General features: G+C 44.0%; 1 protein-coding gene across 1 annotated transcript in view; it reads right to left on the bottom strand.

The window, feature by feature from the left end:
- The window catches only part of ZC3H15 (zinc finger CCCH-type containing 15), a 283,862-nt gene that overhangs the window by 149,904 nt on the left and 116,025 nt on the right, over positions 1-17,933 (bottom strand). The window contains exon 5 of the mRNA XM_086955460.1: positions 5,944-6,035. Within this exon, the coding sequence (XP_086811586.1) occupies positions 5,944-6,035 (92 nt within the window). The remainder of the gene's footprint in view (positions 1-5,943; positions 6,036-17,933) is intronic.

The raw sequence follows: 17,933 nt of genomic DNA, 5'->3' as shown, positions 1-17,933 counted from the left end.
TCCTGAATTTTATCTTGTGTGGTCTGTACCTGCTGTTCGTGATTTTCAGCAGTGCAGTGCTGGCGAGTGGCAGGAGAGGCGAAGCAGAGAACAAACAGTCCAAGGAGCCCGAGGAGTTTGAAGCCTGTGCCTGTGCGGTGCCTGAGTGGAGCAGCAGCAGCAGCGGCGCCCAGGCACCCGGGATCCAGCACCTAGTATGGCAGCAGTGGCTGAAGGAAGAGGAGGCGGGCGGGGGGGTGTGCGTAGAGAGAGCGGCTGGCAGGAGGGAGTTCCGTTGGAGGGTGGCAGACTAGCTCTGCACAAAAGCGCCAAGAAATAAAGTATTTGGCAAGCCTGAGCAAAATAAAAATAGTACAACAAAACAAAAAAACTATTCAGTAGACTAGACATGAATGTTACAATTCAAACGCCAACATTTGTGAAAATCCCTAGTTCTGGTTAGATACACAGTCCAATTATTCTGTTTATAAAAGACGAAATCAGAAATTACACTGATGATATTGCTAACCTAGTAATATATTAGATTACATGTAGAAGAAAGGCAGCTGTGTTTAACTGGTGTAACCTGCGCATGAATTATTGGTAAAAATAGTGCACTTAAATATCTCTTATTTAAACTCTTTATTTGTACGTTTATGTTAGTTTGTACATATAGAGATTGAATATACAATGGTAACATTACATTTCTCCATTTCTGCAGATTATCCAAGTTCCAGCGTTCATCACTGGGAACAAGCGTGAATCTTTGTACATCCCATTATTTATTTTATAGGTCTCAGTAAGTCTGCCAGTCCCCAGATTATATCCCCTTTTAGTGCACCCCCTACTCTTATATATCGTACACTCTGCTTGCCAACACCAGTCCAAGTCGTTTTCCCATTCTTTCAGTGTCGGAACTGCAGCCACTCACCATCTCTTTGCCACTTTCCGTTTAGACACTACTGCCGCTACATGCCTCGGATGCACTTAAATATTTATCAGGGAGTTCTCCTCAATGACATTTTGGAAAATATCATATTTAACAGTGTAATGCAAAACAGTGTGCCATTACATACTTAGAAAGTACAGATTTGCGCAGTTTGGACTTGCACCCTTTGGAGAGGCTCAACTACCCAATATGAAGCAAAGCACAAACAAGCAGAGGGCAGCAATGTCAATAAGCCGTTTATTACCTTCAGGCAGAGCTTAAGCAGTGAAGTGCATCTTCTTATGTGCACTCCCCACGCTTACAAGCAGAATCCAGCTTGAAGGTGAAACAACAACTGGCAATTTGCACAGAGGGCAAAGCTATCATTGTACTGTGTATGTTGTGCACAGATTTCATGTTCGCGCAAGTACTAGAGGTCAGAATGTATGGCACATGTGTGAACACCATAGCTATGATGGTAGTTTCCAAAGATGTCGTTTACAAACGCTCACCAGTGTGCAGATAAAGCTTTAACACAACAGTAACACGGTGGTAGGTGCTAACAGGGCTGACTAGCAAAACAGAAATCCCACAAATTATTAATAGAAAAAGCATCAGAGAAATTAAGCCACTCATCTCTGCACCTGCAAAGTAATAAAAAATGCACAAGCTAAAATGAAAAAAACTGGGGTCATGGGCTAGCTTTTTTACATCCTGGACGAGGAGGTAAAACGAAGTTAAGATGAACATTCTGTCAACACCACGCTATAAATTTCAGCCCCAGCCTATATCTGTAGGCAATAATTGGGACACACACGGGCCACAATACAGTGGGTACACTTCTGTGGGATCTCCTTTGGTGGGGCAAAAAATAAAGGCCACCTGTTGGTAAGCAGGAGCCTCACTGCATTTTCTTCCCTGTACACCTGTTCCCCACTAAATATGAATTTAAACCTGCTCTGAAAGAAAACCTATTTGGAGGTGGCAGGAATAAGGATGTAGAAGGAGTTCACATTTTTAAAGGTGGCCAAGTTATGTCATTCCTTCAATGTTAAACTGAATACCAGCTCAAGGAAAGGCAGACTGAGATACATTCAGATATAACATTGGTTTCTGGATGCTGGAGTTAAGCAGCCAACCACTAGAGAGAGGACACAATTTGAGGCTATGTTTCCGATTCTATTTATCATTAAGAGGGTAATCTCTAAACAATAACTTCTATCACTGGACTCCGAAGCAGGATCCAAATGGCAACATGGGGCACAGCATTGGATAAACAAATCTCGCTGAAACAGTGTTACCTATTATGTAGGGACATACATAGCTGTTCTTCAACTACTAGGGACAATGGGATGAGACCTTACTTGGATGATACAGCACCTCAACCCCCCATGTACTGCTGTTTCCCCAGTGTGATCCAGAACTGTTGGAGGGGATGTGGGGATCCTATGCAGATCTAGTTAGGATGACCCAAGTTGAAACGATTTTGGCCACAATTTTCCAAGATTTTACATACGGTGCTGGGACACAACCTAGCTGCACAATGTGACAAGCTTCTACCCCCCCTAATCTGGCTCTACGGATTTTGTTGGCACAAATGAGGATGGAGTAAGCCGATCTGAGGCTTCTGTTGGGGATATACCACTGAAAGATTTTTCGCAGATCGGAATCCCCTCCGCCGTATAAAGTCTTATGCACAAGGCATAAGGACTTGACATCCATGCCTTGCTGTATTGTAAGCCAATGTAACGACTTAATAGCCGCCGAAGTGGGGCGACCTTTTGGGATGTTCAGGAGTATTCGTGCAGCTGCATTTTGTATGGAATGCAGTTTGGTCTTCTGTGCCTTGTCAATACCCACAAAAAGAGCATTGCAGTAATCTAATAGAGATAAGACTAAGGCCACAACAACAGTTTTTCGTAGCTCATGAGGAATAAAATGGAACACCTTCCGCAGTAGCTTCAAAATGTAGAAGCAAGTGGAGGTTAAGTGGTTGATCGGAGCAGAAAACCCCTGTTGATCATCAAAGATGATCCCCAGGTTCTTAACTTTCATAGAAGGACTGCAAAAAGGTGGAATCAGGACTAATGCAGGTGTTCTGATGCGATTTCAATAGTACTTCAACATTTTTTAAAAGTTGCTTGGCAGAGTTAGTAGCCTCCGTTATTTTAGCTGAGTAGTAGGTGGTTTTTGCTAAAATAATGGTTTCTTTATATTATTGTAGCGCTGTATTGTAGGATATCTTATGTTCCATCCTCCAAGTAAGTTCAGCTTTACTGCATAAAACTTTCAGCTTTTTCAGTTCCGGACCGTACCATGGAGATGGTGCCAACGATCTTCTGGATTTAATTTCTTTCAGTGGGGCCAATTTTTTTACTGTGAAATTGGCTAGCAGCCTCGTAGTTATCCTGGAACAGAACCGGGGGTGGGGGGTCGGGGGGGGGGGTGGGGGGGGGGGGGGGGCGGGGGGCAGCTATTAAGTACCATCTCCAATTCAGTGCCTTGGATTTTGTTCCACTGCCTGATTTTTATGCTCACTGGTTTCTTTCTATCCAGCTGTGTGGGTAATGAATAATGAAGGCTAAAATTAATTGCAAAATGGCCAGTCCAGGGAAGAGGTGCGGGATTACTCAGTGTGACATCCGAATTAGTGGAGAAATTACCATCAAGTGTATGATCCGCCAGATGAGTGGGGCCCACCACCTTTTGATTGAGACCATAAGCTGCTAAATTATCAAGAAGCCGGATAGTATCTGCATTGTTGTTAAGTTCCAGATGGAAATTAAAATCACCCAGAATGATGAGCGAGTTGGAATTTGTAAAAGATTCAAGCAGGATCTGTAGAGCTAAGGAAAAAAGGGCTCTAGGGCCCGGCGGTCTGTAGAGAAGTATCCCATGTACTGTGGAAGTGTTGTTAATTTTCACCACAAAATGAAAGGCCTACGCAGGGCAGTTGTATAATAGGCTCGCTATAAACCTTCAGGTTATCACAATGAATTATGCCATCCCGCCACCTGTACTCCCTGTCCTGACTGACTACCAAATAACCTGGCGGGAGGGCGCTATTCCAGTCTGGGGCCGAGGTCTGACTAGTCCAAGTCTCTGTGAGGAAAACTAAGTTCATTGCAGAGACCTGGAGCGGACATTCAAGAACATACTTCTGCTTGCCCAGCGATCTCATGTTTAGGAGTATTCAGAAAAGGGGGTGGTGATGAACAGAGTGTCTGAATTAAGCAGACCACTCTTACCCAGTCCAAAGATCAGGGCTTGATCCATCACCGTTTTTTTGCTCACTGCACCATCCCAGCTCAGAACTTGGCTATATGCAAATTAGTCTGACCCTGGCCCAGTGCATCATGGGAACAGGGCAGACCAAACTACCAAGCCAATTCTTATACTGGGAAGGAAACAAGCTACCGGGGACCGGTTTCTGGCATTTCAGCCGTCTTCGGCCTGGCTTGCTTGAATCCTGATGGTGCAATGAGCTAGGGACTCACATCTGAGTATACCCTTCCACGCTTATGGTGGACAAAAAATATTCAGAAAAGGGGGTGGTGATGAACAGAGTGTCTGAATTAAGCAGACCACTCTTACCCAGTCCAAAGATCAGGGCTTGATCCATCACCGTTTTTTTGCTCACTGCACCATCCCAGCTCAGAACTTGGCTATATGCAAATTAGTCTGACCCTGGCCCAGTGCATCATGGGAACAGGGCAGACCAAACTACCAAGCCAATTCTTATACTGGGAAGGAAACAAGCTACCGGGGACCGGATTCTGGCATTTCAGCCGTCTTCGGCCTGGCTTGCTTGAATCCTGATGGTGCAATGAGCTAGGGACTCACATCTGAGTATACCCTTCCACGCTTATGGTGGACAAAAAATATTCAGAAAAGGGGGTGGTGATGAACAGAGTGTCTGAATTAAGCAGACCACTCTTACCCAGTCCAAAGATCAGATGTTTAGGAGTAAGCATTTCAACAGAGGTGCCTGCTAACCTACCCCATAGCAGCCGACCAGACTATTGCTACTGGCGGCAGTACTCCTGTCCAAGGAAGAAATAACTCCTCCCACCTTCTCCTCAGACTCTGACCCCTTGGTGTCCCCGACCTCTCTATCCCTGTTCCCATCAAGAGAAGAGAAAAGGAGGATTGGAAGCTGCAAGCCCTACATGAAAACTTCTCACCCTCCTTACCGAGATCAAGTTTAGGGCCGCAGCACTCACCACTTCTGAGCGCCATAAATCTGTGCTCTGACAAGCCGGTGGGATCCAAAACGACCAGGGGTTCTAGCACTGGCGCGCTCTGGGCGCCAACGGGCTTGCCTTTGGTGCGCCTGCTGCGCGCGCCAGAGTGGCTTTTATCCCCTGCAATGAGAGAGACTAGAGCGCTGACCTAACAGACTATGCGGGCCAGCTATTACATTCGGGAAACGCGAGGTCAGACAAACAAGCTGTGGTCCCCCAAGCACGTATTAAAATTAACTATCTACAAGCAGCATATTTAAAAGCGATTTTCGATTCAAGTGCATCAAGTTTACAAGTGAGTGAACAGTATTAAAATAGAACATATACTCATGTATTTTTTTAAATATCCAATACACAGTTGTGTGAGAAAAATCCACTAGCCACAACAATAAACACAGAATCCCCACTATGCTCCCCAGTCCCCACCCAGAAATGTATTAATAACCCAATGAAAAACATTAAAATGCGCTTTGCTAAGAAGACAAACCAACAATTGTATTACATTTACACTCTAGAATCTCCAACGATCATCTAGTGGCTAAATTGAGCCTCAGGTGCCAACATGGGGCTGTGTTTGATACATGTTGAGCCCCATCACGCGTATTTACTCGTTTGATCCAGGGCATTTTGTAACTAACTACAAAACTGTGTCAGATCTTTAACTAATGTAGCTCTACCCTTCCTTCATTTACAGAAAGAAACGAGAAACCTCAGGAGCTTACTCAGAAGTCCAAAACAACATAATCTTATTCTAATTTTAGGTTATCACCAAAAGCAAAAAAAGACACATACTATTTGAGTTTTGGCCTTTTTCTTTTCCGCCTCACCATGCTTCTTGTTGACTACCTCTTCAAGTTTCTTGTCATCCCAAGTGTCCATTGTATCTAGGAAAAGAAAAGAATATTTCACACAGGTCTTACTTGTATAAAGTTGACAAGGTGGAATTACTGGGGAGGAATGTAAATATGACCAACTTCAACAGAAAATCATTCAAGAAAGAATGAGTTATGTACTTTCAGTAGTAATTTTCCTGTTAGATACATAATCCATACCGAAAGTGTTTGCTCTGAAAACCTTGCCACCTTGACCTGCACCTGTAAAATCAAGGTATAGCTGTATAAACAATGTCGTTGTTTTGAATGAGGAGAAGAGGGAAGTGACAACTGAAGGGTGACCTTCCGTCAGATACATTAAAAGCCATCTTCACAAAAACAAAGATTTATCTTGCAACCCTACCCCTCTGTAAAAGACAGAAGGAAGGATACACCAAGCACTCAATCTGCAAGCTGATAACAGCCATTAATAGAGTTTTGTACATAAAATAAGTAATAGAAAGTCAAATATCACAGGGGAAAAAAAAAATCTAAAAATCTAAAACTTTGAGGGGAAAGAATTAAGAAACAGAAAACCTAAAGATCAAATACTGGGCCGGCATACCCTGGAATGGCAGTAATATAACCCTTCACTGAACAATTACGTCTTTCACCGAAGAGAATGAGGTAAGTTAAAAATCGGACCCAAATCCATCAGTTTACTTCAAGGAAACGACTTCAATTGTAGGTGTAAACAGATTTGGTCACAGACTTCAGCAAGGACACAAGAGTATGCCCTCTCCACAAATAGCTCATCCACCTAAATATAGCATCACAATCTCCAAGCACCAGCCAGGATGTTCTTGTATGGATTCAACACCACCTCCCACTGGCATAAAGGGAGCAATCTCAATAAACCGAAAATCGGAAAAGACGCACAGAGTTCTAGAAGCTCTAGAAACCAGACTACCACAGCCATGTCTTGTGCAATCAAGACTATGTTTGCATTGAGTAAACAGTTTCTTCAGGGGAGGGAGGGAGGGGAGAGGAGAGGAGGGAAGGGGTATAGAGGTTCCAACCCAAAAGAAATTGGGAGACTTACCTTGGGTAAAATTGAAGGCAATTGCGGCTCATGCGGCTGGCACAGAAGTTGATGGACACTTGCCCTCTTTGGGAGCATAAACTGCTACCTCGTGGTAGCTCACTTCAAAGCGAAAGGATTTTCCAGCACTTCAACAAGGAAATATTCTAGGTGCCTTGCTTACTGGACCCAAAATTTCCTAATTCTTTAAATGATTGTCATCAAAAAGAGATCCCTTTATGGAACACCTCCATATGTGTAGCATTTCAGTACTTAAGGGAATATGTGTCATTGTTTATTTTATCTCTAGCAAGTCCTGATAATGTAGAAGGATTCCATTACTGGAAGGGGTCATAAAAGGCGGTCATTAGGTCTCGATCTGACCTCAGCAGCGCATGCGCTGCTCTCGTCATACGAGGCTTTTTGGAATCGATAAGATTCCAAAAGCCTCGTCCCAGCTCAGCCTTCAGTAGTGATTTGCGTGTGTCGTTTTGCGTCCGAATTATGCCAAAGACAGTGCAATGATTGCACTGAAGGCATGTCACACGCGGTTTGTTGCCACCCTGTCTCCTTTGATCCACGCTCAGCTGGATTGGATCTCTTACCGCGGCGGGAGACAGTCTCCTAATTAGCCTCTATGCATTTTTTTTTTATCATTCACCTTTGGCAAAGGCAGCCGCGTGTTTATAATTACATCGCATTGCAATTATAAACACGCGGCTGCGTTTGCCAAAGCCGAAAGCTTGTTTTACTTTCCTCCCATCTGCATTGGCGATGACTTCTAAAACAGGGATCATCGCCCTCTCTACGGACATTCACATGTGGCACACAGTTTCTGTCTTCTTGATTCATCTGCCTAGATGCTGCGCACAGCAGCTAAACAAGGGCTGCATTTGGGGGGTAAAGTTGCGGGATTCGTTTTGAGGGGGTGATAACAGAGGGGTGGGGGCACGCTTAAGTAATCCGTAATATTGGAGTGATGGGGACGCACTGTTTTAAGACTCGCTGAGAAGCTCTCTGGTGGCTCTTGTAGGGTACAGTGGGGGGCGGGGAGTGCGCATGCTGGGTGAGTGGCACAGCGATGCGTCTTGCTTCGGCTGCTTTTGTTCTAGGAGTGCAGTGTGCCTGGAAAGCTCTTCACCTTCTTTCTAAAGCCTCTCTGCATTCAGTGCAAAGCGCTATTGTCTCAGGCTGGGAACCTCACAGGCAGCTTCTCAAGTGGACAAATAAAACTGAAAGCACTCAGCAAGGGGGGGGGGGGGTCTAGTGGCATCGGAGTGGGGCACGGGGAATCATTTGTTCACTGGAGCAGAATCAGCTTTTCCCTACCGTTGAGATACCAAACTACCTTTGGGGATTGGGAGAGAATGTCTTTTTAAAACAAGAAATGTTCTGCTTGCGGGTTTGGAGTTTTTTGGTGCAGCCCCTGCTACGGCAACAACTGGACAGTTTAGAAAACAGAGAAAACAAGCAACAGCCAGAAAGTGCCAGTTGCAGGCAGCAGGCTGATCTGAAAGACCTGGTGGGTCCACTCCGCGAGACACCACCCACGTAAGAAACCGTGTCTACATGGAAAAGTTCAAGATATCACAAGCCCTCAGGATAGCGGCGCTGTCCATGTGTATTGCGACCCCCGTGGTGTCAGTGGGGTGGCTTCCTCCGAGTGCCCAATTACTGCCCCCATCCACTCACGCCGGGCAGAGAGTGAGGCTGTGAACTGCTGTGTTAGCACTTAAAGGGGGTTCTCGTGGGACCTCAGCTGGGATTTGAGGTCGGCAGTTAAATATTGACTTTGCGCTGGCAGCGTTAACGCTGCAGGTCTGAGAAACAGCCCAAGAGGTTAGCCATTAATCTGCCTACCACAACCCCCGCATGAACCCAGCAGAGGCCGGTGAGCTCCCTTTGAAGAGTACTAAGGGGGTGAACGTGTGAGGGGCTACAGTGTTTACTCTCCATTGTCCAGATGTGCTGCGAGAGGAGGTCTGTGGAAGTGGAGCGGGTGGAGAGGGCTAAACTGAGGAGGGCGCTGCGGTTGCTGCAGACTGGAGGCACACGCTCTGTCTGACCGCACAAGGATAACACACAGTTGACAGGCGGGCGGGGAGAGAGCCAGAGGGCAGATGCTGAGATCAGGAGCTAGGGGGACGCAGAGTCTGAAATCAGGCGATGGTAGGGCAGAGCTAGGGCCGTGGACTAGGAGGTATGATTCCGGACACAGGATCTATGACGGGAGAGTCCGGGTCGGGCCAGGAGAGCAAAAGATAGGGTCAACGGGTGGCATGGAAGACTGCATGAGGTAACCAAACTAGAGGGTACAAACTGAGAAGGACAGGACATTGACGTAAAGGAGATGAGCTGCTAGGCGATGGGATGGAGGAGATGAGAAGGTGGGGTCTGGGAGGAACAGAGGGCAGACGCTAGGAGGGCAGACGCTAGGAGGGCAGACGCTAGGAGGGCAGACGCTAGGAGGGCAGACGCTAGGAGGGCAGACGCTAGGAGGGCAGACGCTAGGAGGGCAGACGCTAGGAGGGCAGACGCTAGGAGGGCAGACGCTAGGAGGGCAGACGCTAGGAGGGCAGACGCTAGGAGGGCAGACGCTAGGAGGGCAGGAGCCGAGGGACATAACTAGGGGTAGTGGTTTGTAGGATAGAACCTGGGCAGACAACCCTCAGAGCAGGACCTGATGGAGAGAAGATAGAGGTGAAGCCCAGAGTGGCAGGGGAGGTTGAGGGCAGATGTTGGGGAACGATCAATCAAGCGCACACAACAATTGTAACAATATGAGTAATCAAGGTAAGGTGTTTAAGGATAAGATCACACACGAGTGTTCTTTCTATCTTGTTTTAATGGGTATGTGAATGGTCATCCTATCAAAGGAGACCCATAGAGAAAGAAACCATCCGACACATGTTTCGTCAGAAAGGGTGTTAACCCAATGACTCATCAGGGCTGCAAATGTGTGGAGTGACGTAGTATCGGGGGACCAGTGATAATTCCAACCCGGTCCTGATTGGGTGTTCAAGCCAAGAATGTGCAAGAGTCCGCACACAGTATAAATGGCTGAGGGATAAGAAGCTCGTGTTTAGACCTAGGCGGGTAATGCCTGTTGTCAATGCAAAGAGCGGCGGTATGCCGATGAGTGGCGCGGAAGGTATTGCCAGATACGTGTTTCCCGTATCCGGCACACTCATGTGTGATCTTATCCTTAAACACCTTACCTTGATTACTCATATTGTTACAATCGTTGTGTGCGCTTGATTGATCGTTCTACTTATCAAAAGGGTTAGCTTCTCCACCCTTGGGATTCAGAGTTTTCAGGGTTTTCTCTGAACAAGCAGCACCAACCAGTACTACCTTTTCGTGACTACTCAACCACTACCTGTTGTGCGCCATCTAATTCTGAACACTGATAACCCCTCGCTGAACTCTGGCAGATGTTGGGGAGGCACGAGTGTAGATGGTAGCAGGTGCTCTGGGTGGCATCTGGGTGGACCAAGCCTAGGATGACTGAACTGCGACCAGAGGACCTGGGAAAGTGAGGGTGTGGGGTCAGATCCCTCGAGAGCACAGCTTGAGGGGGCAAGGCTTGTGACTAGAAGCAGAGAGAGGGTCAGGAGAAAAACCTGGTAGGAGAGGGGCTTGAAAAGATAAAGCTTATTGTGCTTGAGTGCAGGGGCGAGGCGCTGGAACATCTGCGAAAACAATGCACTCCCTGCAACACGATAAAAGAGCACTCTTTCCATTTAAGATAATGTAGGTCAATGTTGGCGGATAATGTGAAACATCGATACATACGTGTTTTATTACCATGACTGAAAATGCAAGTATTGTCAGTGCGCCAACTATAAAGAAAAGGGCTATAATTTCAGAAATAGTAAAGTCCAATAAGTTCCAAGGGATTGCTTTCCAGGCAACCGCCTCAGCTAGAACTGTGATGTCTAGGAATCAAGGACACGCTGCAGTCCGCTCACTGCGAGGTGCGTGTGCGCCCCCCTGCTGGAGGCGGCCTGGGATGGCTGGGACCCCGAGCAAGCGTGAGGTGAATGGAAGCTCGCGCAGGCCTGCCTGAGGTAAACTAACACCCATCCTCTGGCACTGTCTTCGAGGTGGGAAGGAATGACCCACACCAGTATCCCAGATCAAAATGCTGCCTGCGCACAATGCCTGGGGGCAGCAGTTAGCAGACATTAAAGGCTCAGCTTCAAAGTCTTCTGCTGAAGGCGGGTTTTGTTCTCCAGCGGGGCCTGAGGGGGGCACACATGAGGAAGAACTGCACCGAAGACAGTCACTGCAAACCATGCCCTCCCCCCTTCAGTGTCCGCTAACAAGTGAGGAGGAGGTACATGCATTCTGAATGTCACACAGTTGAGTCCTAAGTTAGCTGTTCTCTTACCCTGTGGCCTCTTATGACCTTTAGCCCTCCCCACCCGCAGCGTGTGCTAAACTTTTCACAGTAGCACGGCATGGGGCTAGCCAGGACGATGATGCAAGAGCAAGACAAGGCACATCATCGTCTCCAGGAGCTTTTTGTTTTGGTGGGTTTGGGGGGTGTAGCCGCTCAGTCAGGGGAGGCGGGCAGGGAGGAGTGAACTTGAGAGGTACACGAGGAAGTACTTTTTTGAGGTACTATAGCTTCTGGGGTAATGTAGTTACCGTGGGAAAAGCACACACCTGTGACTAGCGCCTCAGAATGGACAGAGAGCGCAGAAGAAGGGATATGATTATGGGATTCATTAGGGACCTGGGTCTAAACAGGGGCCACAGGTTAGAGGAGGGGCGAGGAACACGGAGGACCCAATGGCTGTAGGAGGGAGAGCACGGGATTCAGGAGTCTTGCCCCCTGGGAGGGACGACAAGTGCTGCAGTGGCGGTGTTAGACCATGCCCTTTAATTACTGGGTGAGCACAACTTGTTTCTCCTTCCCTATGTCTCTCTCCCCGAACAGACGCTTCCCTCAGACACAGCTGCTGTTATTTAAAAACTTTGAATCTGAGCGCGGCACCGCTTCACCGACACCGCACTCGTTTTATTTATATATCTCTAAACTTTAACACTGAACGCAGCGCCTGGTTCAAGAACAACACACTCAGTGTTAAAGTTAAAAAATATATAAATAAACTGAGAGCGGTGTCCGTGAAGCAACGCCGGGCTCAGATTTAAACTTAATACATGTTCTTTTTCCACTCGCATTATAGGAGTTACTCTGAAATACAGACTCACTGTAGTCTCGCCAGGAGTGCAATCGGGGGGAGGTGGTGGGGGCTTGTCACCTTCGCCTACACGGTTTCCACATATATCCATATTTATATATATGCACATATATAGCTACCATGTGTATGTATGTGTGTATATATATATATATATATATATATATATATATATATATATATATACACACACACAAACACACACTTAAACATGTTAAAACATATGCACATATCTGCATATATTAATCTCTATATATGTATATCTATGCACATAAATATAAATACATATATAGCCATTTACATATGCATCCATTCATATGTGCATACACAGACAGTTATATATAAAAATACATGTCACTCCATATATTAATATATACCTACATTTCTATATATATATATATATATATATATATATACATATATATATACATATATACACACACACATACATCTATACACACACATACACACACACACACGTATGCATCTGCATATCTATATAAATGCAACTATCCATACACATATATATGTATATTCACTGAAAAAACCATAGGTTTCACACCAGTTATAGTTAGGAATTAGCATTTAAAAAACCTATTAAATTCACTGGAAAAAACGTAGGTTTGACACCAGTTATAGTTAGCTGGAAATTTTACTGACATAAAACCATTGAAATTCCCACGTTATAGTTACTTGGACTCACTATAACTTGCGCGTGTAATGCACTGCTGATGACATCAAATATTACATCACTCATGACATGGTCAGTGACATCACTCATGACGTATTGACGCGCTTACGCTACGCGCCCCCGGGCACGCTCTGGGGCGCGCCTCGGGGCGCGGCCCGGGGCGCGTAGCGTAAGCGCGTCGGGTCATGTGACCTGAAAATAAAACTTTTTATTGGTTCATTTCACTTTTGGTTTCCTAATGATGTAAGGCCAGGTCATGTGACCTAAAAATAACACTTCAATGGTTCAGAACAGTTTTCTTTTCCAAATGATGAAATTGTTTCCTCATTCTACCTTTGTGCTTTGAGAGAGGTAGACCTGCAGTTATTTCAGTAGAAAATTGATACATTAGCTGCAGCTGCTGGATCTTCTGGACCACCACCACCACCACAAGGACCACCACAACTTCACAGTGGTGGAGATCAAGAAGGGGAGGAGGATGAGGAGGAGGAGGAGAGGAGATTCGTCCCAGAGGACAATATTACCTACAAACCTAAAGAGCACATCATCTGGCAATTTTTTTCAATCCCCAAGGACAAAAAAAAAAGTAAATGCGCCTAAGGCAACCTGCTTAATATGTCATCAGGAGCTGTCAAGGGGGAATCCCAACAAAAAATACTCCTTTGGAAATCACACCATGATCAGACACATGCAATGGAAGCATCCAAATAACTATGCTAGGGCAGAGGTCAGGGAACTGGCCAGAAACCGTGTCCAATCTTCTGCCAGCACCTCCCAAACTAATGTTTCCACCCCATCAGGACCGGAAGTTATGGATATGTGCTCCACCATACAAACCAAGTTTACCAATTTTAAAATGGTTTGTATTTTTTGTGGACAAACAATATGCTATGGAGAGCAATGCATCACACTTATTAACCGTGCTTGGGATAACCACAAGTGCCCAAGGAAACATTAATTTTTTCCGCTTTCTTTTTTGCTCCTGTTGAGCACTTTAGAATTCCCTGTTTTTTGTTTCTCCCCTTAAAAAATACAAAAAAAAATAAAATGTTCAGAAAAGTCAAAAAAAGTTAAAAATGTTCAAAAAAACAATAAAAAATATAAAACAACAAAAAGAATGAAAACAACAGTTCTTTTTAGAACTACCTCTAATGTATAAAAAAAAGCAACTTTTTTGGGAAACCCTGTCATGCTTTTTTCTCCACGGTACGCTCCCCGGTACGTGTACCGGGGCACGTACCGGTCGCTCCCCCCGTTTGTGTGAAATACAATCACGGCGGTTCCGGCCGTGGAGGCGACGCACCACCTGAAGAACGAAGCAAAGGTCCGCCGGAGGGGTACTGTGCCTCTCTGCCTGGGCACTGATGGTGTTTTAATTTCAAGCATGCCGAATCTTATCTGGGGCCCACTGGAGGGCTGTAAAACTTTATCCCGAAAATAAACTAATGAAAACAAACGCAATGGAGCGTATGAAGTGCATAAATGAACTACATTCCCCATATTGCACCATTTAATTTCTTCTCGACTGTGAGGGCACACCGGAGGCCATTCAAAACAATCAAGTGTGCTTAAAGGGGGTGTGGAAGCAGAGAAATGTTTTCAAACGTTGGCCTCTGATGAGTCACGAAGGACTCGAAACGCGTAAGGCTGAGGGATTTTCTCAACGAGATGGGAAGCTGCATGCTTCTATAAAAATGGTTTGTAACCCACCTGAATGCGTAGTGCGGCTTCAAATGTGGGCGTTTGTGTGAAATATATAGGATATATAGGAAAGAGGATTTAGACACTTGCTTGAATGAGTCTAAAAAAAGATTCTTAAATAGAGGATATAAGGTCAAAGATCTACAATGGGCTCTTGATAAACTGAATACTGTTGTTCCATTAGAGGCTAGTGAAGTAACTGATGTGAATCCTGCTGGAATAACCGTCCCACCACCGATAAGGTTAATCACTAATTTTAGTAACCAAGAGCAGGCCGTCAGAAAAATTGTCAGTAAGCATTGGTCTATCTTACACACTGACATTACTTTACCTCCGGAACTTCTCAATCAGCCTACTATCACTTTTAGAAGAGCACCGTCTATGCGAGATGCATTAGTCAAAACTAATCCAGAAGTGATTGATAAAAGAAATTGGCTGACTGACAAGAGGGGTTTTGTAAAATGCTTCTCCTGTCGTGCATGTAAGTTCGGACTAAATAAACAGTCTTTCTTGGATCCTTTTTCAGGCTCATTGAATAAGATCAACGGACCGTATACTTGTAAAACTGACTGCGCGGTATACGTTTTAGAATGTACTTGTCATCTTCGATATATTGGTAGTACCAAACTCCCGGTATTCAATAGGTTCCTCCAGCACTTGCGGGCAATCGTGAATTCTGACCCATCTTATCCGGTTGCCCGCCATTTTAAACTTGTGCACCAAAACAAATTGGAGGACCTGAAATACTATGTAATTGACTCTGTGCCAAAATCTATAAGGGGTGGAGACAGAGAAAAGAAACTCCGCCAGTTAGAGAGTCAGTAAATAGTTAGACTTAATACCAAGATACCTAATGGTCTCAATACAGGGGAAGATTTGGTCCATTTTCTATGATTATACCAGCAGAATTTCTATGATTTTACCAGCAGTGTTATGTTTTTTATATTTAAAACACTGAACTGTCCGTATTTCTGATGTTGGGCTCAACATCAGGTTCCTATCCTCTTCTAATTGATCTTATATTCATGACATGTTTATCCTTAACTGATTATGGTCTTCTAATGCAAATTGAATGTGTATGTGTATATATATGAATTTAGGCTTTTTATTATGGGTATTGTATTTATTGATTGCAATGGATTTTAACATGAGTTTTTATTTATGTTAAAAATTTTGATCCTTTAGCTTGACTAATGGACATTCTGGCAGAGCATTATCAGTTTTTACAGATCTCTGTATATACTAATTATATTGTTGTACTCAATGATGATCCCACTGAGAAAACCGTATTTTAAAGTTTTTTTATATACATATATATATTGGAAATGTGTTTTGAATGATCCTTCTTTATCGTAGTATCTGAAAACTCTGAAACTTTATTTAAACTATATGAATTTATGTATCTCTCTTTGCTTCTATATGACTTGCTTGATGATTGCATCCCCAATATCATCTGATTTTAATTAACAGTAATGTATGGCTAGTAATAGTCACATTTTCAATGTCTGCACATTGGGTATTTTACCATGATCAATTGATTGCTGTTATTTTGTGCAATATTGGTAGTCCTTTTGATGGATTAGGATTTGGGCACTGGCCCCGGACTTTTTTTCTTGATTACGATCATGAAATATCTGTAATTTCCTTATCCAATTATTTTTAGCAATATGTCAACTTTGCTTAAAACAATGTTCGATATGAATTTTTGAACTATTGTTTTTAAAGGATTGCACTTTCTTATTCTTGCACATATGCATAATGCACTTTATAAATGATTTAGTCTGTTTTCCCTCTCTATGTGAAGGATGGAAGGGTCTAAATTGTTTCATGGTATTTATGGGTGTTCTTTTTCCTAACACGTCATGTGATCAAGGCCGGGGAAACCCGGCTGAAACGCGTCATGTTGTGTGATGGCTTGAATAAACTGCACTAAAAAGCTTCAAGCCTTTTGTGGTGGTCCGTTCCTGGTGTGTGGCAGTTCGCTGAGGAGGATTGTGCTTTCTCTCCAGGATTTGATTCATATATATATATATATATATATATATATATATATATATATATATATATATATTTATTAATATTACCTACTGGCGGTCGCCAGTAGGTATATATAGTTAGGATTTTTTTCTCTATGGGATTTTTGAAAATTCTAGGTCTAATAACTTTGGCGTTTGTGGACGGAATTGGCTGAAATTTTCAGGAAAATGGAACATTTTGTTTCTGAGCAGCCCCTGACAATTTGGGGGGGTTTCAGCAAGGGGGGCTGAGAAAAAAGGGTGGTCCCAAAACGCGTTTTTCCCATGTTAATTTCCATAGGGTGGTTGGCCTCACTTTTAGCTCGAACGGCTGAATGGATTTGCACGAAACTTAGCAAAATTGTAGGGACTGTTAGCCCGATGTGCCTTTGCTAGGTCTCAATATATGTGCTCCAGTGGATTTTGAGTAATTTAGGTTCAAAAAAAGATATATATCTGGGCGGAGCCTAACCACACATCTGATCTGATTGGCTGTCAGCACTTCATCCAAGAAGTGTTGACAGCCATCTTGGGACCAATATACATGATAGCACCTCATTAAAAAGCATTGTAGTTAATAGAGGGTTTTAGGACTTTAGTTACATTATAAATCATTTGTTGATGGTACCATACTCGTTTTAGGAATTGTGGTGGGTTCTAAGGTGATTTTACCATGTGAAAAAACCTTCTGCTGTGATATCATGAATATTGTTTGAAAGAAAACTAATATCTCATGATTTTCCCACAGTGGTTTGGAAGGGGATCTATAAGCTAAACTGAAAGCATATTTTCTGTAAATTCACATTATCTTTCTCAGTCATGTGAAAATGAAGTCTGACATTCTCAGTAAAACATGTACATCCAACAAGGACAGAGACTGTCAGTTGATTCCTTTGTGTTCTACTGCAGCCTCCTAGAGTGTTCTAAAGAACAACTAGAGCGCTAACAGTCCTACTTATTACAAAGGTATGGCACACCTGAAGCCATCTTGATTGGAATAAAGTGGTAACTCTTAAAACATTTAATTTAAAAAGAAACATGAGGGGGTATATTTTGCCATAGAAAGTATGATTAGTGCTGCAGAATGAAAAATTAGGGCACATTTTGAGTGACTTCTCAAATCCTTTTCTATTTCATTAAAACATTCTGACATGCAGTCTCCCAAAATGGCCACCAGAGACAAAAGAGCCCAAATGTAGCCCAAGTATAGCCCAATGACAGAATGTCCCAGAGTGTTCTAAAGAACAACTAGAGCGCTAACAGTCCTACTCATTA

This window comes from Lissotriton vulgaris, chromosome 2_1 (genome assembly GCF_964263255.1).
Source record: "Lissotriton vulgaris chromosome 2_1, aLisVul1.2, whole genome shotgun sequence".
NCBI lineage: Eukaryota > Metazoa > Chordata > Amphibia > Caudata > Salamandridae > Lissotriton > Lissotriton vulgaris.
The sequence above is the reverse complement of the archived record's forward strand: the minus strand, read 5'-3'. Positions and strand labels throughout refer to the sequence as shown.